The sequence below is a fragment of the Urocitellus parryii genome, chromosome 2, assembly GCF_045843805.1.
Source record: "Urocitellus parryii isolate mUroPar1 chromosome 2, mUroPar1.hap1, whole genome shotgun sequence".
In the NCBI taxonomy this organism is placed as follows: domain Eukaryota; kingdom Metazoa; phylum Chordata; class Mammalia; order Rodentia; family Sciuridae; genus Urocitellus; species Urocitellus parryii.
Window position 1 is genome coordinate 82,703,956 of NC_135532.1, and position 24,832 is coordinate 82,728,787.

Sequence of the window (24,832 nt, forward strand, 5' to 3'; positions counted from 1 at the left end):
CTGAGTAGGAGAATTGCAACTCACAGCCAGCCTCAGCAATGGTGAGGCACTAAGCAACTCAGTGAGACTCTGTCTCTAAGTAAAATACAAAATAGGGCGGGGGAATGTGGCTCAGTGGTCAAGTGTCCTGGTACCAAAAAACAAAACAAAACAAAATCTGTATATAAGTAAAAAGTAATTGGCACTTTAAAAAAAAAAAACTAAGTCATTACTTTAGACTGAGTTCTCTTTATCAACTAGATAAGGAACCAGAAGTGTTTCTGAGACAAGAATTGTTTCAGATTTCAAATTCTGCAATATTTACATATGCTTAATGAAATATTTTGAGGATAGAATCCGACTCTAAACATGAAATTAATTTACATTTCATATTTGCCTTATACACAATGCTCTGAAGATAATTTTATACAATATTTTTAGTATAACTGTTTTAACTGTGAACTGTCACATGAAATCAGGCATAGAATTTTCTTTCCATTTGTGGCACTATGTTGGTACTCACAACAAAGTTTTGGATTTAGGAGCATTCTGTATTCACAGTCTGGGGATACTCAACCTGTGCACATTTACTTGCACAATTTGGTACAACTATCCACCAAGACCAAGACCAATTCCACAGATTATTACTACTCTTTCTCACTCATCCCTCATCTAGCTCCACCCACCTTTGTTCTCCTTTAACTCTGGTATCCCGTCATTACATCCCAACATTATATGCTTTCAATTCACTTTTAAAACATAATCATTTTTAAACCACTTTACTGAGGCATGATTGGCATACAAAAAGCTAGATATTTAATGTACACAACATGAGAAATTTGGAGACAAATACACCACACTTGTGAAACTATCAAACCATCATTACCATCAATCCCAGAAACTTATCCTTCACGTTCAAAAATTTCTTCCCATTCTTCTTTTTTCCCGCTTTTGTTGAAGAGCTCTTAATTTAATATCTACCTTCCTGGATATTTTTTAAGTATTCAACACAGTATTCCTAATCATAATCCAGCCCTATACTAAGTAAACTGCCAGATTTCATTCACTTTGCCCAACTGAAACTTTGTGCAGTTTACTCAAAGCCTCCCCCCAGCCTCTGCAATCATTTTACTCTCCCATTTCTACATAAAAACACAATCTTCATGTAAAGTCGATATTATACCTCCCCCTTTTAAGCCTTTTGATTGAAGATTTACAAAAAGATGACAATTTTTGGAAGTCACATCTCCGATCTTGATCCAGTCAGGTAACTAAAAAGAAGAAGATAAGATATATGAAAAGCAACATAATCTCTATTACTATAAATTCAAAACATTACCACAAATTATTTTTCACTTAAGAAATAATGATTGCTAACTGTTTTTATCAGGAAATATTTTCCTCTGTAGTGAAGATTGCAGAAAACAAAAAGTCAAAAAAGTTGAAAGATTTAAATTTAAGATTTAAGGATGCTTCTTTAAATAATTAGAAATAGATTACACATTTTTCTGCTGGTGATAATTTACATTTTTGTGGATACTTTTGTTCATGCATTGCTAGGGACTAAATTCAGGGATTCACACACATTAGGCAAGTGCTCTACCATATATTAATATTTTTTTTTCTTGGTGCTGGGCATTGAACCCAGGGCACTTTACCACTGAGCCACATCTCTAGCCCTTTTTATTTTATATTTTGAGATGGAGCCTAACTAAGTTGCTTTGGGCTTGCTAAGTTGCTGAAGCTGGCCTCAAACTTGATATCCTTCTACTTCAGCCTCTCAAGTCCCTGGGTTTACAGACATGCACCACTGTGCCCGGCTCTCACATGGTAACTTTCTTAGAGTTATTACATAGTATTTCCCAAATTTTAGCAGCACTTCATAAAATTTTACTTTCAAAGAGCATCCAATATGATTAGTATTCCTACAGAAACACACTTTGGAAAATATTGTCACAGATGTTGCTACTAAAAAAAAAAAAAAGAAAAAAAAAAGGTGTGGTGTGAAACAAAGGGACAAATGAACCTTTCAACTCCTGAAGCTAATCAGGTCTATAACATCTATGACATTGACTTTCCCAGAAAAGTCTTGATATTTGCTTCCCTTTTGGCAATTTTTATACCATAAAATCAAGTACAAGATTTACTACTATGATCCATAAGAGAGATTTTTTTTTTAAAGTCAGATCAACCAGATCCACTCTTGAGTCTTCCTAATATGGAATGACCTTGTAAAGGTCAATAGTGTACAACATTAATCAAAAGCTCACCCAGTATACACTTCTCTGACAGGATAAAGTGCCCCTGGGTAGAATATCCAAGAAAACAAGAAAACAGAACCAAGAAAAACAAATTTACCATACATATTAATATGTTAAATACCCTAAAAAGTAAATTATTCCAACCAATTTAAAAACAAAAGGTTTTCCTTTGTACTCTGCTATCTGGTTAGGTTTAGTGGACCTATGTTCTGAGTAATAAATATACTTAACGTATGTTGATAAAAAGAATGATTTTCAATGTTAATGATCTGATTCATTTAAAACTGTATATGTGGGCTAGGGGTGTAGCTCAGTGGTAGAGCACTTGCCTAGCATGTATGAATCCCTGAATTCAGTCCCTAGCACTACACAAATAAGGTGGAGGACATTACTTACTATTTTAAACATTCAATATTTCTAACTGACTACCACTCATCTCACATGATATCCTCCAAGATTTCTGAAATTTAACCTGTGAAAAAGCAAAGTCACTAACTATCCTTCCAAAACCCTCTCTCATCTTTATTTCATCTCAGTCAACAATGCTGGAGGAACATCTCTCTTCAAACCACATTTCCAATTAACTTCTAGATCCCAGAATGTCCATCCCCCAATCTCTCTAAATTAACTTGTTTTTTCCATTCCCACTCACATAGACTCTCCGCATCTCTCTTCAATTTTTATAACTATCTCCCCTATCTGATCTCCTTCCTGTACATCATGCTCATCCTATTCCCATATGTAAAAACACAAATCTGAGCACACTGTTACTATTCTCGTTTATAGAGTACTTTTATGCACATATTCCCACTGAATCTTAAAGCTGTGCTATAAAAAACTAGTTTACCACTTGCAAAGGTGCTTCAGCAACATGGATAAGAATATCAATAGAAGGACTGTTTCTAACAAGAAAATTTAGAAGCAACCTAAATTCTATGACATAGAGCAGTAAAGAATGAATTAACTAAGCTGCACACAATTGGGTGAATATTAAAAAACAATTTTGAATGAACAAACCTAGTTCAACATTACTACATTAGGATAATAAGTTTCTTATAAAGTTCATAAGCATTGTGGGCATCTGTGAAGATGATTTTGTGAGTTTTTCATTTGACCTATTGAAATGATGTATTATGTTAATATTAAAACATTTTTAAATTAAAAAAAAAGTTCATAAGCAGCTAAAACTAAACAGTGTGTTATTTTGGTTATATATTTAGGTACACACACACATATTCACATACACTTTCACATATGTATATATAAAAACATAGACTTATAGAACATTAAAACAACACCAAGAGGCAACAGAACAATACACACATAAAGGTAAAGGAAGAGAGGCAGGCTAACAGGCTAGGAAGATGACATACAGAGATCAATATAAGCCATTGGACAGTGTTTTAATTCTCTGCTGGATAATGTTATCATAGATTTTCATTCTACTCTTGGTTAATTAACTAATGAATTACTAAAAGACAGCCCTGCATAAAACAAGGATTATTTCAATTTCGTGTGGCTGAGGTGCACTGAAAGAAAGGCCGACAGAAAGAAAGGTAGGCAGGAAGGAAGTAAATCTATACTATACGGGGTTTCCAGGTCTTAAAGAAGACTTAGGAAGAAGACACCAAATAGGACCACACCAAAGAGATGTAACTGACTACATGGGTCTGGCAATCAACAATCTGTGGCCCAACTACAGGGAAATGATTGTCCAAAAAAGCAATCAAGCAGCAAAGATACCTTTAGCAGCACCATCTCTTACTGAGCTTGACAAGATTTGGGAGTTTTGCTTAGGCCTCTCCCTTCCCTGGATACTCCAAGCAGGCAAAGAATGTTAGTCCTATTTAAACCTACAAGCAATGTGCCATATGAAATCTTAAAAGTTGCCCATTTCAACTATTTGTTTTTAAAACAGAGATTATAAGACAATGTGAACCTCTGAATATTGGCCTTACCAGCATTATGTGTCTTATAGATCTCAGAGATGTTCATCTTCATTTACTAGGAAACAATAACTCTCCAAATTATTAAGCAAACAATATAAACTACTGTCTAAATCTTCCAACACCTCTCAAAGACAGAAGACGCTAAAGAGTAAAAAGTTAGGGAAGGGGAGGTATGGGCAGCATTCATGATCATTTAAAATAAAAGTAAGTAATACATCAAATATTGGAGGCCCAAACACATTTGGTAAAGAGCAAAAAGGGACAGGAAGAGGCACAGCTATAATTTACAGGTTTGGTCTCTCCATGGACCAGGAGTTAAAGTGAAACATTTACAAATTCCACTATCAGGCCAGAAAAAGTAAAACAGAGACAAAGAGAAAGAAGATAATAGATGACCAACTAAGAACTAAGAGAGCTTATTGCTGACAATGTCTAATACCAACCCAAAGCATAGACAAGGAGTTGTTAACAGCTTTAACTTCCTGCCTATCCTTAAGTATTCAGAATTCTCATCAATAATTCTTATCTAAAAGTTCTAAGCAGCATAAAAAGAAAAAGAAAATTAAACTAAAAAGGAAAAGAAAATTACACTTCTGTGAAAGATCTGCTTGTATATAGGTGTCCCTTTTGGATGGCATAAGCCCATCCTCTTTGAATCAGAACTGTGCCTTCTACTTATTTTCTGCATGAACTTCATCCTTAACTTTTAAAGTTCATATTTTAATAGTACAAATCCTTCCTCCCTGTTTTACAGAGTTTTGCATTTAAATATTATTTATCCCCAACAGATAAATAGATAATCTTTAGAATGGAACAGTAAAAAGTCCATAGACATTGGAATCAAGCAGACATGGGTTCAAATCCTGCCCTGATACTTCATCTCTTTGAACCTTGGCTCACCCTTGAGTTTTAGTCGGAGAGCTGCAGCTACCTGCTGGATTTCACTGTCCAGTGGTGACCTTAGAATTGGTTAGAATTAGTTTTATTGTATTATTATTAGAAATAAAAAAGCAGAGCCTCATACATGAATTCATTTGGCATTTGTTATATATGTACATTGACAAAATAGAAAACAGGGTCTAGGTCACTCTTTTCTCTCTTGTGTGCATGTTCCTAGATCCTTCTTTTATGTCTCACCATCAGCTAAATCATATTTAAAAGCAAACTGGTCACCTCCAGTGAATTCCTTACCTAACTCTGTATTTATTATCTCTGCTAAGTGAACCCTTATTTTCCTCATCTAACTTTAGGTTTTGTGACATCCTTGACAAGGTTTTTGCCTTATTTAGTCTACATCCATCCTCAAATCCTGGTGACCCATTTGGTACCAAATTGCCATATTCTTCTACAAAGTCTCCTGTAAATCTTAGTTTCACCTTCACAACCAGTCTAGAACCCAGTGGCCTCATATCAGGACAGTGTCCTACCTAGACCCTTTTCACCCACCTACTCAATCCTAAACACTATGCCACTACAACTTCTATCATCCCATACCCAGGATCTGCACACACATCTGCTCAAACACTTCCAATGGCAAGATGGTGCCACAAATGAGCCTTGAGGTATGATCATATCTAGGGGACAAGATGACAAAGTAGAACTAAAGGATCCACCAAAAAAGTGGGCAGAGAACCAGGAGAGTAGAAAGGATAGGGAAGTTATGGGATAGGGGTGGGCACAGAAAAAGAGAGAGGAATGATAAGAGTTTGATCCTTTTCAACTTTGTCTAAAGTCCTCAATCAAGTCGATGTTGGCATGCCAAGAAACACTAGAGGGAACTGACAATGAGGATTGAGTCCACCCACAGAGGAGCATAAGAACAGATCAATCAGAAACCTATATCTAAATAAGCAAAAAAACTGACCTAGGTACATGGAAAGTCAAGACTACATTGAAGGATAAAAATCATCAGGAGCAGGTACTTTATTATTTGTATTTTGTAATAAGCAAATCCAGTGCTAGAAACGTCATTCAGTATTGTTCAAGTACTTCTTGTCTATCTGCTCAACTCCTTTTGCCTCTTTCAAATCCTGAAAATGATGCTCTTTTTTCACATAAAAAGGTGAAGACCCTTATTAGACTAACTGAATAAGTGAATTTTCAGTAAAAATGTATTCAATTCCCTCTTTAAGAAAACTGCAGACTTTTCACCAATCTTAAAGAATACAGATCACAATATGAAATATTCCTTTTGTCCAAAGTTTTGCTCTACCAAGTTATTTGTTAGCACTTCAAAAGTTTTAATGTAAGGTCTCTCTTCCAAATTAGAAGTTGTAATATGTAATAGTAAGTTATGTCTGAAGATCCTTTTCAGTCCTAGATGCCTATAATTCAGAAACGGAGGAAAACTTTCACAGTATCTACTGTGAAGACATTCAATAATCTTCCAGTTAAACTTAAAACATAAATAGAAAGTGTGAGTAATGATTAAGTCACTTCCATAATGATGTCTCTAAATTGAAAAGAAAAAAAAACTACTCAGGTTATAACGCCCATTAAAAAATTATTAGTTTGGGGGCTGGGGCTCAGCTGTAGCACACTTGCCTGGCATGTTATGAGGCGCTGGGTTGGTTTCTCAGCAATACATATAAAAAAATAAAATAAAGGTCTAACAACAACTAAAAATATATTTTTAAAAAATCATATTAATTTCAGTAAGTGAAGACTCAGACAAAAAAAAAATGGGTGGTGGGGGCAATACAAATGTTGAAATTTACAAAGCACTTTTAAATTTGAGTGATGGTCTTCTCTGACACTAAGTAAAGCCCTTCGCTCCATATCAGCGAGGTGGTGTGCTACATCCTAGCCCAGTGCCGGCCCTGATTTCAGGGACTGGAGTCGCCCCTCGCGCGGCGCTAGTGCCGGCCGCCTACCTCCCTGTCGCCGCGCCACAGCCGCTGCTCCGACACCGGGAAGCCAGTCTCAGCGAAGATGCGCGCCTTGAGGTCGCGCGCGGTCCAGGAGGCCGGCACCGCCACTGTCCTGCAGCCCACACAGCCAGGGAGGACGGTCACGCGGACCCACCTGCAAGAGAGGCAAAGGACTCTCAGGGGGACCACGTGGGGAGGACCGGCCCCGCCCCGAGTCCACAGAGCGTGCGGGTCTCGGGCACCGAACCCCCACGCGGCCCTCGGCCGGGCCGGAGCTGGTTACCTGTCCCCCATGGCGGGCGATCCCGGCCGCGGGGCCCGTGTCCGCCCCCAGCACCAGCGCCTGGTCACCGCCAACGCCGCCACACCGAGAGGCCCAGAGCGGGCCCCGAGGGCGGGATCCTCATGGCGCAGGGGGCGCCGCCGCGGGGAGACTCAGCCGCAGCCGGGGGAGCTGGGGCCCCAGCGAGATGGAAAGGCAAGAGGAAGCCGCGGCGGAGGAGGAGCAGACCTAGGCGGCCGCGGCGCGCTCCAGAACGGCCCGGGCCCCTGCAGGCGCCGCCCGCGGGCACGCGCCTGGCCGCCCGGACCGTTAACTAAGGAGATGCCCCGCCCCATCCTTGAAGCCCCGCCCAACCAGGCGCGACCCTGAGCGGAGGAGCCGCCTGTTCCCGCCCTCCAAGCCCGGCTTAGTCCAACCAGAACCACTAGCTGAGGAGCCTCCCGCCCCCTCCTCCAGGCTTCGTACCGCCTCAGCAAATCACGCCCCACTGCACGCAACCTGTAACTGAAGATCGCGCCCAGCCCCAGCCTCCATGCAACATTTAACCCAACCCCATCTGAAGATCCCCGCCCGCCCTGGCCCCGCCCTGGCCCTATCCTGGCCCCGCCCCGGCCCCGCCCCGCCTAGCCCAGACGTCTCTCTGCAGCCCTAACCTCAACTCAGGGCAACGGTATTTGCGGAATGTACTTCTAGGGAAGAGATACGTTCCCCCTGATAGTTGAGCAGTGTCTTAAAAGGCAGAACTAGACGTTTGTAGACTGAAGTCATCTTCTTCAACTCTAATACTCCGATGGAAGCATTTCTAAATAAGATTAACAGTAGCCTCAGGCATGAAAGGGAAATGCTGTGGTTGCAGAATACAAATGTCTTATGTGTATTTATTTTATGGTAGCTTTTTTTTTTAATTTTTATTTTTTTAGTTGTCCATGGACCTTTGTTTTATTTATTTATATGCGATGCCGAGAATCGAACCCAGTGCCTCACACATACTAGGCAAGAGCTCTGCCACTGAGCCACAACCCCAGCTCCTCATGTTTGCTTTTAAGGCACAGAAGTAAAATCAGTCATTCAGTTTGCCCAAGGAAAGACAGCCAGCAGCAAAGTAATATATCCTATGACATGTTAAAAAATATATCCTATGATATGTTAAAAACTTAGATAACTTATTTTGGTGGTATTATCTTACATCGTTGGTAGTCTGAGTCTCCCCATAGCACCTGCAAGCTCCTTGAGAGCAGGACCTAGTTAATGGAATCGCCCTTAGTTATAATTAAAGTTGCCTGGTAATTGGCAAGTGTAGGGGGCTTGATAAGGCTTCAGTGAATACAGGCCCCTCCTTTGGCTTATTTCTTATAGGTATGGATAACATCTATTAAGGCAATTCAAAAGCTACATCATGAATAAGTAAACTTGCATGTTTAAACACCCTGAATAGAATAGAATTTTAGAGTGGACCCAAAAAAAAGTGGTATAAATTGAATTACCACTTCTATCCTTCTCCCAAAATAACATAATTATGCAGAACTCATCATTAGCAATAACTACATAGTATATCCTTACAGCTCTCCATTCCTGTCTCTTAATGTAGTTAAAAGGGAAAGTGATATAAGTGATGCTGGTCTTTTCCTACTTGGCAGACAGTAAGCATGTTCAGTCAATTGGAGGAGAATATGGTAATTCAATGTAAAAATCAGGCCAAAAAACTCTCATGGACAATTATCCACTTCTTTCATCAGATGAGTATATGCAAACAAATATATTAGAATATCAACAAGTGGAAAAAATGTGAGCTCTTGTCTATCAAATAACATCTCCATCTCTAATATCTCTCCCAAGTAACATGTCCATCTCTATCTATCTCTATTATCTCTCTCTGGTCCAAGCACCATTTTCAGTCTCCTATACCTGGAAACTCAGCCCCTGCTACACTGTCACAGCACTCACAGAATTCAGGACAAATCCTTTGATTAAAATATTGTAGGGTTTGTTAGATAAGAAAAAGAAATTCTGATGTGCTATTGCACAATAGTTATTAAAAACCAATGGTAGTTATTAAAAACCAATAAATATATGTTTAAAGAATAAAAAATAAATCCAAAGTCTCTAATTTCATGCTTTCATTATAGGGTGACTATAGATAATGATAATGGACTGTATATTTCAAAAAGCTAGAATAAAGGATGTTGAAAGCTTTCATCATAAAAAAATGATAAATGTTTACAGAGATAAATGTTTGACCTGATTTCAACATTATGCAATACATACATGAATCAAAATACCACATGGTTTCCCATAAATATGTTTAAAAAAAAAAAGACTTCAGAGTAAAACTTTCATTCTACCAGCTTTCCTTATGCTCTCTCTTTGGAAGCCAAACAGGATGTAATGACAATGGAACCTAGGGGTGGGGCTGAAGACTTGAGAGACAAAGGAATGACCTCAACCAAGAGTTCACAAGAAGTGAAGGAGATTCAACTAGGCGAAGAGGCTAGTCAGAAGATGCTTTGAACACCTGGAGCTCAAAGTGTCCTTGGGATACATTTTGAAGGGTTAGTTAGATTTTGGAAACACTTATTCAATCATTAAGATAATATGTATTGCATTGCTATAGGACTCTCAATGGACAGGTCTCAATGGTGGGGATACAGTGAACAAAACAAAGTCTCCAAGTAGTTTAATGGGTAGAGAGTTTCAGTTTTACAAGATGAAAAAAGAATATGGAGATGGATGGTGTTACACAACATTATGAATGTATTTAATATCACAGAGTTGCACATTTTAAATGGCTCAGATGGTAAATCTAGGATTATGTGCATGCTACTATAATAAAAAAATATTTTTTAAAGTAGTTCAGAAACACAAAAGGAGTTGATGAGAAGAGCTGCCAAGGTTTGGTGCTGGTGGCAGCTAGAGGGCAGGCTGTAGGCTAATTATGATGCAGGTCACATCACCAACCAGACATTTAATACTATACCCTGGCTGGCAGGTGACAATAAGCTGCCAAAGATGTCAAGGCCAGGAAGAGAACAAAGATGAACAGCTAGTACCTGAATGAGGCAAAAGTGATAAAATATGAGCACTAATATCATAATTGATATTAGTGAAGGAGAGACCTCAAGTTCTGTAAGGTTTTGTGTTCCTGTGTAGAAGGAAGATTTCTAAAGTATGTTATCTAAATAAATGACAGGATTAGTTCATTAAAAGCCATCAATGAATACATATGAGTTGAAAGAAAGAAAAAATCAATCAGAATCTAACTTCCAACTTAGTGAGAATCCTAAGGAGTAGAGGGTTGAAATGATTTTCCCAAAGTCAAAGTCACATAGATGAGAAATGGTAGAGCCATACCTGGAACATAGGTCTGCTTCCAAACAGCAGGCTCTTTCCAAGGTGGAATGGGCTAAACTGGTGGTAGTTATTAAAAACCAATAAATATATGTTTAAAGAATAAAAAATAAATCCAAAGTCTCTAACTTCATGCTTTCATTCTGAGAAAGGAAAACAAAAATAAATAGATGAATAATGTATGAATTCCTCCTATGATATCAGATAAATACTATTTATAGAAGGAGGGGGTGTGCAGAGCAAGATAGAAAAGCAAAGAAGACAGAATATTATAGAATACTTTTCTGAGAATGGACTTTAATTAGAGGCCTGAATAAAATGAGATTGCACAAAGAAAGTGAGAAGAAAACAAACTCAGAGCAACCAATGTAGTTCACACTCTGATCATCTTTGACCTGAATGGGTAGCATCATATCCCTACCCTGTCAGAGATCTCTAGTTACTTCCTCTCCAATTCATTCCCAACCTATGATAACAACAGATTCAGAATTGATATCTATATTTTGTAATTTATGGCTTCTTATAGCTATAAAGAGGTCTTTGAGAAGAGGTGCTTGCTTAGGAAATATTAAGAAGGGTGGAAAGAAGGATGAAAGGAAAGAAGTGGAAGGAGAAAGGGAGGGAGTAAGAGAAGGATGAGGGCAGAAAGAAGGGAGAAGAGACAGGAAAGAGCATCTGGAAAACATAAAAAGGCAGAAATAAATAAGTTCATATATTATTTGTAGTTCTACCACTACGTACATTTCTGTACATTGCCATTACTGTAAGGATTTTTAAATATGTTTGCAGTTTTATCATGAGTACATAGCATCTTCCAACATTTTATCATTGTATAAACCTCATTTCTAATTTCTGCATAATATTCCACTGAGAAGAAATGTCTTGGTCTACCTAAAGTGTTCACTTTATTATTTCAAAATTGAACACTTCAATAAATATTTTGGTTCATTGCTTTTACCACTGTCTCCGATGAGAAGGAAATTTGCAAAACTAACATGTTCTAAGAAATGTTTACTTAAGTCTTTTAGTTCATTCTTCAGAAACAGATTCTCAAGTGCAACAGTATGACATCAAAACATTAGGCCCTTCCTTAAGAGACAGTCCATACCAATAAGCCATGGAAAGGCACTGTACCACTTGGTAAGCCTTTTATAAAAATATATATATTTTTTAGTTGAAGGTGGACACAATACCTTTATTTTATTTATTTATTTTTATGTGTTGCTGAGGATTGAACCCAGTGCCTCACATGTGCTAGGCAAATGCTCTACCACTGAGCTATAACCCCAGATCCGAGTAAGCCCATTTCAATTGTGGAGAGAAGCAAATACAACTGATTTACTGCACAAGCTGGACTCCACAGGATTGAAGCAGAAAACAAAATTAGTCCTTCTCATGATATCCACATTTTAAGTTGCTTTTCTCTCTCCTCATTTCTGGATGAAATATCTGTCAGGAATCCAAGTTCTCATCATTCTCTAATGATGAGCTTCTTCTAATCCCTAAAATGAACTTATTTTAGTAATTATTTTAGTAACTGAAAAACCTATCTTGAGTAATAATTTTGGTCCAATATAAAAATTATTAAATAGCTACCAGGATCCCTTTACCCTGATATTCTCCCTTTACCCTCCCTCCATTCTCTGTCACACAAATTGGTGTGGCCTGCAGTTTTAAAGAATAGTGTGTGTGTGAGAGTGAACTCTCCAGTAACAGGGCTTGGTAATTTTATGTGTCTCATAGCATGTCTTTTATCACAGGGGATCAATCAGTCATCCCTTCTGGTGAATGTTCACTAGTTACACGAAGACAAAAGTAGAGCTAATTATTATTCCTTTGTTTAATGAGTCAACAATTTACAAAGATTCCTCAGGCAGAGATATTGAGGCTTACTTGGAAGAAGAAAAGATATAAAATAGGAATAAAACCAAGAAAAAGATGTTTCCATGAGATTTAGAGAAAAGCTTTAAGAAGGAATGGGCAGTGACAGATATCACCTACACATAGGAATTGACAACTAGAAGGCTATCATTGGCTTAGTTCTGTGCTCTAAAACTTTCAAGAATTTTCCAATGACTAGTATCAGGTTCTAGTTATTCTGCATGGCATGAAAGGTCCATTGCAACTTAACCCCCATCAATCCTGTGGGATTCTTGTAGGTCATACACATAATACACTCTGTTTCCATAACCAGCTGATAACCATACACAACATTGATGGAGTCTTACTATGTGTCAGGCACCTATCAAAACCCATCTGTGATTTAGCTCACTCTCTCTTCCCCAACAATCCCAAGAAGTATATGCAACCTCAATTTTCAGATAAGAAAAATGAGACTAAACATCCTACCTATATTCTCAAAGATAATCCATGGGAAATACAGGATTTGAGCCCAGGTAACCCAATCCCAGTGTCAAATTATGAAATAGTAAATGTTAATCTGTCAGTACTGCTCCCTGTTGTCTGTCTAGCCCCATGCTGTACATGGGTTGTCTCCACCTACCTACCATCTTCTTCCCATCACTGTTCATCTGATAAATCCCTAAGTCCTCAAGCAAGAACCACCACTCCCACAGCTTGCCTCTATGCCTCCATGAATTTTCTATAAAATTTGTCTTTACGTTGGTATTATAGCAAATATCACAGTTTTATTAATTATAATTAATTTTTATTTTTTGCAATAAAAATTCCTTTACATCCCTTTTTGTATCTTAAAGGCTTAGCACAAAGAAATAGGTAACAAATTTACCTAAAACATGAGACTTTGAATGAATGATTTCATATGGGTGAATACTAACTTTAATCTTGACATTAGTCAACAAGGTTCTATTTTGGTTTTGGTTCTATTAGACATTCTTTTGGCTGCAAGTAACTGATTGCCTGACTAGCAATAGCTAAGCTGATAAGGGTTTTGGGTTTTTTTTTCCCCTCATGTGTCAAGAAGTCTGTAGGAAGGACATACCTCAACAATATCAGGACCAGAGTCCTGGTGACCTTTTATGTCTTTCTCTCTTTGTCCTAAAAGGCTAACTAGCTCTACTGTATTCACATTGAATGAACAATTCAGTAGGAAGAAGGAGAAGAGGGAGAACGTCAGTCTATTTTATCAGAGAAACAAGAAGTTTCCCATTAGACTTCTATTTCTTTTGTATTGGCCAGAACTTTATCACACGGCCACCTCTAGCTGCAAGGAAAACAGAGAATATGAATTCTTACCTTTCTAAGCCTTTACAATGGAAGGTTTCAGCAAGAGAGTAGAGATTCATGAGTAACTATTGGATCATCCAACAATGTCATCTACATCATCGCCCTAATTTACTCAGCAAAATTATTTTAAAGTGTCCACAGAAATATTAGAAAGCAACAACTATTAAGTTTTAAAAGCTTGCTAGTAACATAATCAAAAGATATTTTTTAAAGGCTATTAGTGAAGGATATCTCATGCAAGTAATTTTTCTCTGCCTTGGGATGGGAATTTGGGCGGATCCCATGTCTTTTCTGTTCATTCTCATTTAATGACAGTCTGGAGATCACTTTAAATTTAAGAAAAAAATCATATTAATTTTATGATTGGATCAAGTATAGCCAGTCATAAAATAAAATTTCTACCTTCAATCTCCATTCAAAGATGTATCTGTCCTTGTTCCTGCCCAGAGTTCCTCTTCCATGAAGGAGTTATGAGAGTTTCTGCTCTTTTGCTGTTCCCCCAAATAGTTACCAGCTATTTGATCCCACCCAGGTCAAAGCTAGGAATATGGGAAAGAATCATAGGATGGCTTTGAGCCTTGTGGGTCTCTGTCAGGTGATTAAAGCTCACCCTTCCTCTCACGGCAGTCTTTAGAAAGTCTTACCACTCAGGACCTCTGTGGACCCTGCTAAGTACATCTTTATATCTGATGTTCACTTGTGTCTCCTTACACACCTCCAGGCATTCCATATCACCTCCCACTTCTTGTTGCTGGAGTCCCTCTTCCCCATAAGAAGACCCTATAGAAGAGACTCCAAACCTACCCATCTCTGATGCACTGCCACTTGGCTCAGGTGTGGTCTGCAGAAAATACCCTTACCTGACAAGGCTCTCTCATATCCCTCACCTGACAAGCTCAGGCAGTACAAGCCAAGGATAGTCCAGCCACCCCTCCCTGCCTCCTGGGGGTGTTTTAGCTTCAGCATAAGTCAGACCTGGGCCCCTGGGAGTCTGTGGTTCACCAGGCCTGGTGAAGGAGGTAACTCCCCTCTACTCTTGTCTATAGCAACATCTGTGACCAAAAGAAAAGAAAATCTCTACAAAATTCCTCTCCCTGTCTTACTTCTGCCTCAAATGTTCCAGTGTCATCTCTGCTCTGAGGTGTTTTATAAATAGTGTACATGAGGAGGGATTTGTCATCCCCCCCCCCGCCCACAAATTGGTATACAGTATCTACTGTCAAAATTAAAGTAAGACACATTTTTGTTTAGAACATATTTTATCTTAGCTATACATGAGCCCCTAGTACTTTGTTCCTTCAAAATTTTTAAATTGTGGTAAAATATATAGAACTTCAAAGTTACCATCTTCACCATTTTGATAGATAGTTCAGTGGCAATAAATAAATTCAAAATTTGCAGCAATTACCATCATCCATCTTCATAAATCTTTCCATCTTGTAAAAACTGAAACTCTGTACACATTATATAATAACCTGCCAGCCTCTGGCAACTACACTCTACATTCTTTCTCTATGATTTTGATGACTCTATGTACCTCATATAAGCGGAATCATACACTATTTGATTTTTTTGTGGCTGCCTTAATTCACTTAACATAAGGCACTCATTTGGTAGCATACTGCAAAAATTTTCTTGTGTGTGTGTGTGTGTGTGTGTGTGTGTGTGTGGTATTGGGATTGAACCCAGAGCCTTGCACATTCTAGACAAGCACTCTCCCACTGAGCTAAATCTCCAGTTCCCCAAATTTCATTTCTTTTGAAAAACATTCCATGGTAGGATGTATTTTGCTTATCCATTCATTGAAATTTTTGTATGGTGTTAGTTAAGGGTTCAATTTCATTCTTTTGCACCATTTGCCCGGCACTCTTTGTTGAAAAGATTGCCCTATGCCCATTCAATGGTATTAGCACCCCTGTCAAAAATCATTTGACCATGTATTTAAGAATTTATCTCCTGGCTCTTTTTTCTATTCTACTGTCCTGACTTTATGTTAGCTGAACACTGTACTGATTACTAAAACTTTATAGTAAGTTTCGAAATTTGGAATATGAGTTCTCCAACTTCGTTCTTCTTATTCACTTTGGATATTTGAAGTCCCTCAAGATTCCATGGGAATTTTAGGATGAATTTATCTATTTGTATAAAAAGTATCATTGGTATTTTGACAGGGATTGCATTGAATCTTTAGATCACTTTGGAGAACAGTGACATTTTAATAATATCAAATCTTCCAAGCCATGGCCATGGGATGTGTTTCCATTGATGTATGTCTTTTTAAGTTTCTTTCGGGAATCAAGGTTTTGTAGTTTCATTGTATAAGTCCATCGAAATTTTTTTTTATATTAAATACACATGTTCCAACTCAAATTGTGTTCTCATAGAACCCAAGAGAGAAAAGCATACAAATAATATATCAATCAATAACCATATGTGCAACCATATGTACTTCACCAATTTATAGTTCAAACCCCAACCACACACCAGAATCTGGGAGTTAAAAAAACATCCCCCAGCTTCTTTAAGACTCCCACTTTCATATGCATAGAGATATGAAATACGAAGTAGAGGTAAATCCTATGAAGAAATATAATGGGCAGAGGACTAGAAAATTATGTGGGTCAGTGTGCTACAATATAAGGTGCAACTGAGAAGGGGACCAAACATGTGGGGAAAAAAACACAAAGGAAACAGTAGGATGCTCTTGGGGATCTAGGAGACATGATCTTCACCCCAATGTCAAGTGCAAGGATCTTTGATTTCTTCTCCATAAAAGGGAAATGAAGCTATTCTAGGTCATTCTCCTTATTGCCACAATTTCCACATAAAGTACTTAAAATTGAGATGACACTCACATCAGAATCCTACCTGCTACAAAATTTCTACATGGAATATCAAATTTTCTACCCACTGCAAATTTTGACATGAAAGATCTCTTCTAAAATCAAAGAACCTATTTAATTGAGGCATTCTTCAAACGGATGGATATTTTTGTACAATACTGGCTTTTGTTTTTAAGTTCACTGGGTACTATGTCTTTAAGGGGGAAGCACTTCATTTGTATTTATAGTCTTACAAGACAGCTGGTGTGTGTGAGGTATGCGTGTGCTTGGGCATATAGAAAACAATTGTCCCTTTCTGTTAACACACGATGAGTGATCATGACTCTGAGCCATAATGAACTGCTACCACCGATGGAAACTGACCACAGGACTTCCCACCATGTGTGCACAGAGGCTACGCAAGTGCCGTGGGCATCTGTGAAAGCCTGAAATTCCTCATACAGTCTTGGCAGAGGGAAAAGGCAGCAGGTAGCACCCCAGATCCAAGACAGCAGGACTGAATATGATACCACATGGTGCCATTATAATACTTTCTACCTCATCTAGCACAAAACCGAACATCTCGATGCTTACCTCTTGGACCTTCTTCCCTTCCTTATCCTTGAGTTTCTAACCTCAGTGTTGTTAGACCCCCCCCCCCCCCCGCCATGCAGCCTCTCATCAGATACACTTGAACTTGAAAGAACAGAGAAGTGCATCTCCCACATGGATTTCATTGGCTCTCCATCAGGCTCTCTTGAGGCTTCCTGGGGGCATTCCCACACCTGCCCTCTGTCTCCCCAAAGCCCTCGATTTGCCATCTGCTCCCCGCAGAGGCACCACCAGCATCGCCTTTCCCTTCCCCTCGGGCCTCTCTGGGAGTGAATATTCAGGTACAAATTCCATTTGGACAAACAATTTTGAGTTCAGAACATGATTACACGTGAAATGAGTTGGAGACCCAATATCTGAGAAGCATGACGGAGACTTGCAGGTGGCAGTCAGGGTCTAGTAGAAAGTGGACAGAGAACTAGAGCAAAATCAGTGTGAACTCAGGATGAAAAGTCATGAACCAATGGCTTCTCTGTGTCCCTTAGAGTGAAAGTCAGTGAACTTAGCCTAACAAACCCATCGTGATCAATCCCTGCTCTGTCATGGCCTCATCTCCCCTGGGCTCCCTGTTCCCCCAGCATCCCTGACATCATCTTGCCCAGCTCTCTCATAGCCACAGTTGGCACCTTCAAGTGTTTGAGCATCAAAGCTTGCTCCCTGCCTGAGAGTCTTTGTACTTGCTGATTTTCCCCTGCTTGGCCTGATCCTCCAGAGGGCATTTCTCGCCCTCTCATCTCCTTTACATCTGTGCTGAGGTGTCATTATTTCCAGGAGGCCTTCTTGACTGGCCTATATAAATGGCAACGCCCCCCATGCTGTGCACCTCTTTTCATCCCCCTTAAATTATTGTATTGGCTCCATCACATTTTTCTACAGATCTATATTCAATTGTCTATCTGGACAATGTCCATCGACAACTATGCTTGTGCCCCAAGAGAGCAAAGTGAACATGTTTAAGTTACTACTTTCTTCCCAGCACTTACAACAGGTTTTTGACATGACACCATAATCTCAGTCTACTCAGGCTGCGATGACAAAACAGCAGAGTCAGGGTGACTTCAATTACATTGACTCCTCACAGTCCTGGAGGCTTGAAGCCCAAGATCAAGAAAGAGGAGAGGTGGTTTCATTGGAAGGCTTTATGCTCACATAACCTCTTGGGTGTGTGACTGTGAGCAGAGAGAAGAAGCAAGCTCTCTGTTGTCTCCTCTTACAGGGCACTAATCCCATCTTTGGGGCCCCACCCTCATGACCTCATCTTACCCTAATTACCTCCCAAACACCTCATCTCCTTATAACATCACATTGGAGGTTAGGGCTTCAAACATGCATTTTAAGGGGAAACAATCAGTCAGTCCACAGCACCACAGGTATTTAATAAATATTGCTGAATAACTGAATGCTCATTACTGGTGCATCCTGAACTCCCAGACCTGATACCCAGGGTATTTGTGCCTCTGTGCCACCTCCTCCTTTTGCCCTAGTCTTGGTTTCCTTTGTGGAAAAACTATAAACTTATTGTATGCTTGTATGCAGCCGTGAGTCATGCTATAAGAACGACCTTCAGAAACATGCCAGTCACTAACGACCACACACTGTATGATTCCGTTGAGATGAAATGTCCAGAATTGAGAGATGGAAAGCAAATTGGTGGTTCCCAGAGACTGCGGGGAGTAGGAATGAGGCATGATTACTAATGGGCATGGGGTTTCTTTAGGGAATGAGGAAAATGTTCTAGAGTTAGTGGCGACAGTTGTACAATCTTGTGAATAAAAAAAACCCACTGAATTGTACTCTTTAAACAGCACATTTTATGATATGTAAATTATCCGATAATTTACATTGAACAAAAAAAAGAATAAGCATGGTAGCTGACAGGAATACAAAGGTTTTTCTAAGACCACCATGTGTAAAAATCCTCTAGGCACAAAAACATTTGAATGTGGCCTTGCTAGGGAGCTCCAAGTTTGTTGAACTGTATTTGTACAGTGCTCTCAGCCCACTACCAGAAGGGTGAGAAACAGCAGCTTTGCTCCCAAGACACGTTATGGTTTAGATGTGGTGGCCCCCTGAAAGTTCACTTGGGAAACAATGCAAGAAGGTTCAGAGGAGAAATGATGGGGTTATAGCCTGAACCTAATCAGAGAATTGATCCCTGATAGGATTAACTGGAGTGCAGGGTATAGCTAGAGGAGAAGGGATCTGGGGCATGGCTTTGGGGTATATATCTGTATCTGGTAAGTGGAGTCTCTTTCTCTGCCTTCTGGTCACCATGATGGGAGCTGCTTCCCTCTGCCTCACTTCAAGCCCCAAGGAATGGAACTGGCCTTCTAGGGCTAAGACCTCTGAAACCATGAGCTCTCAAATGAACCTTTTCTCATCTACAATTGTTCTGATCGGATCCTTTAGTCACAGCAGTGAAAAAGCTGAATAAAACAACACGCATCAGAACATCCGAGTTCTTTTCACTGTCATCTCTCATTCTCCACCCACCAGGGACATCCCCTCTTCCCCTTTAATACTGTGCTCCGTGTAGTACCTCTAACTCACCCAGCTTGCTCAGGTGGCCTCTGCACACACTCCTCCATTCCTCGGCTTCCATCCCCCTTCAGATTCAACCCACGTGTCCTTTTGGGGACACCTGATGCCTCATGAGATGTCATCAAAGCCACCTCATTTCTGCTACTTCATCTGTATCTCCCACCCCTTCCTTATGCCAGGAGCTTGTCCAAGGGAGGGCATCTGGATCACCAGCTCCTCTATCCAAACCTGACACACAGCAATCCCTTCCAGGGAAGACCAACTCCTCCCCCAGAGAGGCTGTGGACCCAGATGGAGTTCCTGCAACAGGTCACAGTCATCCTCCACTAGGCCAGACAAGTGAGAAAACTTCCCTTCTCTCTAGGCACTAACTGTATACACTTGGTGAACTTCTATTTTTAGTTTCATTAAACATGCTCTGGGAAATAATGTCATGTTTCTGAGTTAGCATTTCTGCCTTTTCTACTTCCAGAGAACGCATTCCTAGAGTGCTGTGAAAGTTATAAAATAGGAGTATACAGACTTTACATGAGGTTTTGGTACTGATTTTTTATTGGTCTGTAGGTTTTTTTGTTTGTTTGTTTGTTGATTTTGGTATTGGGCATTGGACCCAGGAGTGCTTCACCCCTGAGCCACATCTCCAGCCGTTTTTGTTTTTTATTTTGAGACAGAGTCTCACTAAGTTGTTGAAGGCCTTGCTAAATTGCTGAGGCCAGCCTCAAAGTTGCAATTCTTCTGTCTCAGTCTCGCAAGACTCTAGGATTATAAGTATGCACCACCATGCCTGGCCCTTCTGCTGTCAATTTTCTTTCTTTTTTTTTTTTTTTTTTGCTATAATTTTCAACTCATCTTCATGGTACAAATCGATGGATTCATTGTGATATTTTCCTGCAGGCATACACCGCACTAATCCCGTCCCTCCACTCTTCTTCTACCGTTGTTTCCTCCCTCTCTCTATCCGCCCCCCCCCCCACATAACCCCTTTATTGTGTCTAACAGTCCCTCCTCTACTCTCAGAATATTTGTCTTCCTGTGTCGGTCTCATTTTTCTCCACATCATGTCCTCCAGTTCCATCCATTTCCCACTGTTCAACTTCATAACAGCTGGTTGTTTGGTTACCAAACATCCTAGGTTGTTTGAAGGCAGCTTTGCTAAAACAGAATTAACCCGCAAGGGTCTCAAAGGTAGTCAGGCTTACATACTTCAACTGAGTGACCCAAGGGGACTTTGCATGAGAAAGGAAAAACATATGTCAAGCCCTCAGATATTGCGAAGTGACACCTCTTGAGTCGTATTGGCCATTTCGGGGACTATTAAAGCCAGGTGCGAATTCCTTTTACATGGGTTAAAATATTTTATTAAACATCCTCTTTTGCAACATTGATAGAAAATATGGGAATACAGTGAGTTGGCTACAGCGGTAGTACATAAAAATAAACGTATTGGATGCTAACAGTGTGTCATAATAGGATCTCAGCCCAAGTTACAATGGTAGGAAACTTATGACATAAACACCTGAAATATTCCATTATAAAACTGATGAAATCAAACACACACAAAAAAGGAAATAACATGAGCATAGAATGTCACGGTGAACTTTTTCCTTTTTTCTCTGTCTCCAGGTATTGCTATTCCAATCAGTCAATTGTCTTTCTGCTTTGTCCTTTATTTTCCTGAGTCATTGTTCTTTATTTTCTCCTCTTCTCTCTCCTCTACTTCTGGTCTCACACCTACAGCTGAAAATCAAGTCACCCCTCTCAACTCACTTTTCACCAGTACAATTAGACGGATAACAGCTTCCTTCCAGGTTATTGTGAAGTGGAATAAGGCTGTCCCTGACCTAAGTGGTGCTCATTTATTCATATAATTAAAAAATGAGGTACCTTTTGGTGTTGTGAAAAAGAAACATAGTTTTTTGGCTCAGGAATCACACCACTTCAGGGTAATGGTAATCAGGAAGGGATTACAAGATGGCAGACTCCATACTCTATTCTCCTCACCCTTGGCCTCTTCCTTTCCCTCTCTCTTGCTTTGTCATCTGCACAGTCAACGCCAATGTGAGGGAAAAAAATGAAAAGTAGGCAAAGGATATCCTAAACATCTTAAACTCTATGTTAGTTTTCCCTCACTGTAACAAAATACCTGAGATAATCAACTTAAAATAAAAAGGTTTATTTTGGCTCAGAGTTTAAGAGGTCTCGGTTGGTATCTGATTAGTCCTGTTGTTTGGGGTCTATGGGGAGTCAGCAAAACTGCTTTCCTTGTGGCCAGAAGCAAAAGAGAAAAGCCAGGGGCTGGGTCCCACAACCCTATTCAAGCATGTCTCCAGTAACCTAAAGACCTTCCACGAGGCTCCGCCTCCTAAAAGTTCTCAGTAGTGTCACCCCGTTGAACAAGTCTATAACACATATACCTTGAGGGGACAATTAAGATAATTTTACCTTCCTCTCCTGATGTTTCCTACTCTTTCCTCCACACCCTCCTCAATTCTGTCATTCAGGAAATATTAGCAGTGTACTTTCTACCTGTTGGCATTCTGCCGGGAACTGAGAAATCAAATGTAACATCTCTTCCTATATGGAGCTCAAAGAAAGGGATGATACGCAAATTTAATAAACATGATTTTGATATAAAAGGGAAAGTGTTGAAGTAAAGAACTTATCCAAGTCAATAGTTACTGCTAAATGACTAGAGGCTGTCTTTTGTTAACAGGGTTTTCGGAACTACCACCATGGCTAATTCCCCAGTCAGGATAATGATTGCCTTTTGAGGTTGATTTTATACCTGGGATAAATTTTTTTGAATCTTTATTCCCAAGAATACTACACAGCTAATCACCCAGGAATATCTATCAGGTATGTCGTTGATTCTATAATACTTCCCATCTAGACAATGCTTTGGTAAAATTTCACTTCATGTGGCTTGCTTACAAGAATGCATCTTTCTTTCCATTTCCTTAGATCTTTAGAAAAGATGAGGCAGACTCAGTACCTGTCAACAGTACTTATTCTTAATGGCTTTGGTGGTGTCCTTTGATCATTGCTTGCTTCTTCACAAAGGAAAGCAATAGCCAATACTACTCTCAAATGTATTTATGTTTTAACAGATGATTTTAATTTCTACTGCTATGTGGAATATGGGGTTCATATTTTGAAAAGGTTAGCCCTCAACTACCTCTGAAATCATATCGTGAGTATAATTGTTCATTTAAAGCAATAATTAAGAGGGTGAGAAACTCAAAAACATACCTAACATTAGCAATAATATAATAATAACTGCCATTAATTAACAACTTAGTTGACACCAGATGCTTATTTACTTTTAAGTGTTCTACAAATGCTCTCTTATGTAATCTGCACTGCAATTCTATGGAGCATTTTATGCCCATTTTACAGATGGTGGAGGAGAAATTCAGAAAGTTCGTAACTGCTCAAAACCTCACACAGGATAAGACCTCACCCTGTCCTGGGGGGGGGGGGCCAAAGCCTGGGTTTTTCATCACAGTCCATGTCCCCATATGGGTTTGTCAATGACATCACTAAAGAAGTTTACCCTGGAGGAAAGATGAGTTGCTATGGTTTGAATGTTCCCACCCAAACTCACGTTGATATTTAACTACATTGTGAGGGTTGAGAGATGGGAATAGATAGGACCTGGTGGCTAGGTCGTGATGACTCTGTCCTCAGGAATACGTCAATCCATTATGGACCAATGTATTCATGGGTTTATGGGGTATCTCTAAAATGGGTCTGCTATAAAAGTCAGTTTGGCCCTGTCTCTTATATAAACCCCTCTCTTTGTGATGCCCTACACTACTTTGGGACTCTGCAGGAAGACCCTCACCAGCTACGGTTCTTCCACTTTGGACCTCCCAGCCTTCAGAATAGTGAACTGAATAAATCTTCTATTCTTTTAAAATTAGCTGGTCTCATGTACTTTGTCATAGCAATGGAAAAGGGACTAAGACATGAGTCCAGGGGAAGAGTCTAAGATTAAATGGGAGAATGACTTTCATGTATAAAAGCATCTGTGGCTCTAGATACATATAAATATTGGTTCACTCTAAAGAAAAACATTTCAACAACTAGAAAAATACTCATTTTTAATCAGTTGTCTCTAAATATGTACAAAATCCATGTATCCACACTATCATGTCTAATTCTCAGATAACCCTGCAAGGAAGACATTGGATCCGCATTTATGTCTGCAACCATAATAAGAATTCAAGATCCAGAAAGGGTAAGTAATTTATCTAAGCTTTCCCTGTAAATGCAAATCAGTTTTGGAACCCAAGTCTTGCTCTATTTCTCCTGTGCTGCCCTGCTCCCTACTTTGAGGTAAGGACATTGAATCAACACTCTGCTTGAGATTCTGAAGATCATGGTCAGCATTCTTTAGGGACCACAGGGTCCTAAAATATCTCCTAAGGGCTAATCGAAATCTTACAATCTCAAGAACATGACAATTTTAGAGACTGGTTGGATGCAGGTAGCACCGAGCCCTCACACATACATGCTGGAAAACAATTCTACAGATTGACTATCCCTTATTCAAAGTGTTTGAGCTCAGAAGACTTTTAGATTTAGGATTTTTCAAATTTTGAAATATCTGGGTATACATAATGAGATATTTTGGGAATGGGACCTAAGTCTAAACATGACATTAATTTATGTTTCAGACGCACCTTATAAATATAGGTTACAGATAATTTTATATAATATTTTTGGTGCACCTTCATTTGACTGTTGCCTCATGTGAATGAGGCTAGGGATGGAATTTTCCACTTGTGCTGTCATTCTCAAAATAATTCAAATTTTGGAGCATTTCAATTTCACATTTTTGGAGTTGAAGATCTTCCACCTATACCAAATATATAGAATACATAAATATGAACTGCAGAATAGAGGTATAAGCATTCAGCAAAAATCTTACAACTATCTGCTGATCCAAAAATAACCCTAC

The 24,832-nt window shown here is 39.4% G+C and overlaps 1 protein-coding gene across 5 annotated transcripts in view; it reads right to left on the reverse strand.

Annotated features, from left to right (window-relative positions):
- Positions 1-24,832, reverse strand: part of Sacs (sacsin molecular chaperone) — a 77,568-nt gene that overhangs the window by 40,250 nt on the left and 12,486 nt on the right. For 4 of the 5 annotated variants that reach the window (XM_026394967.2, XM_026394966.2, XM_026394965.2 and 1 more), the window contains exons 2-3: positions 7,063-7,213; positions 1,163-1,250 (exon numbers count right to left, since the gene is read on the reverse strand). In XM_026394967.2, coding sequence (XP_026250752.2) covers positions 1,163-1,250; positions 7,063-7,213 — 239 coding nt within the window. Of the gene's footprint in view, positions 1-1,162; positions 1,251-7,062; positions 7,214-7,342; positions 7,638-24,832 lie in introns of those variants that run through there. The other variant, XM_026394964.2, reaches the window with a different exon arrangement.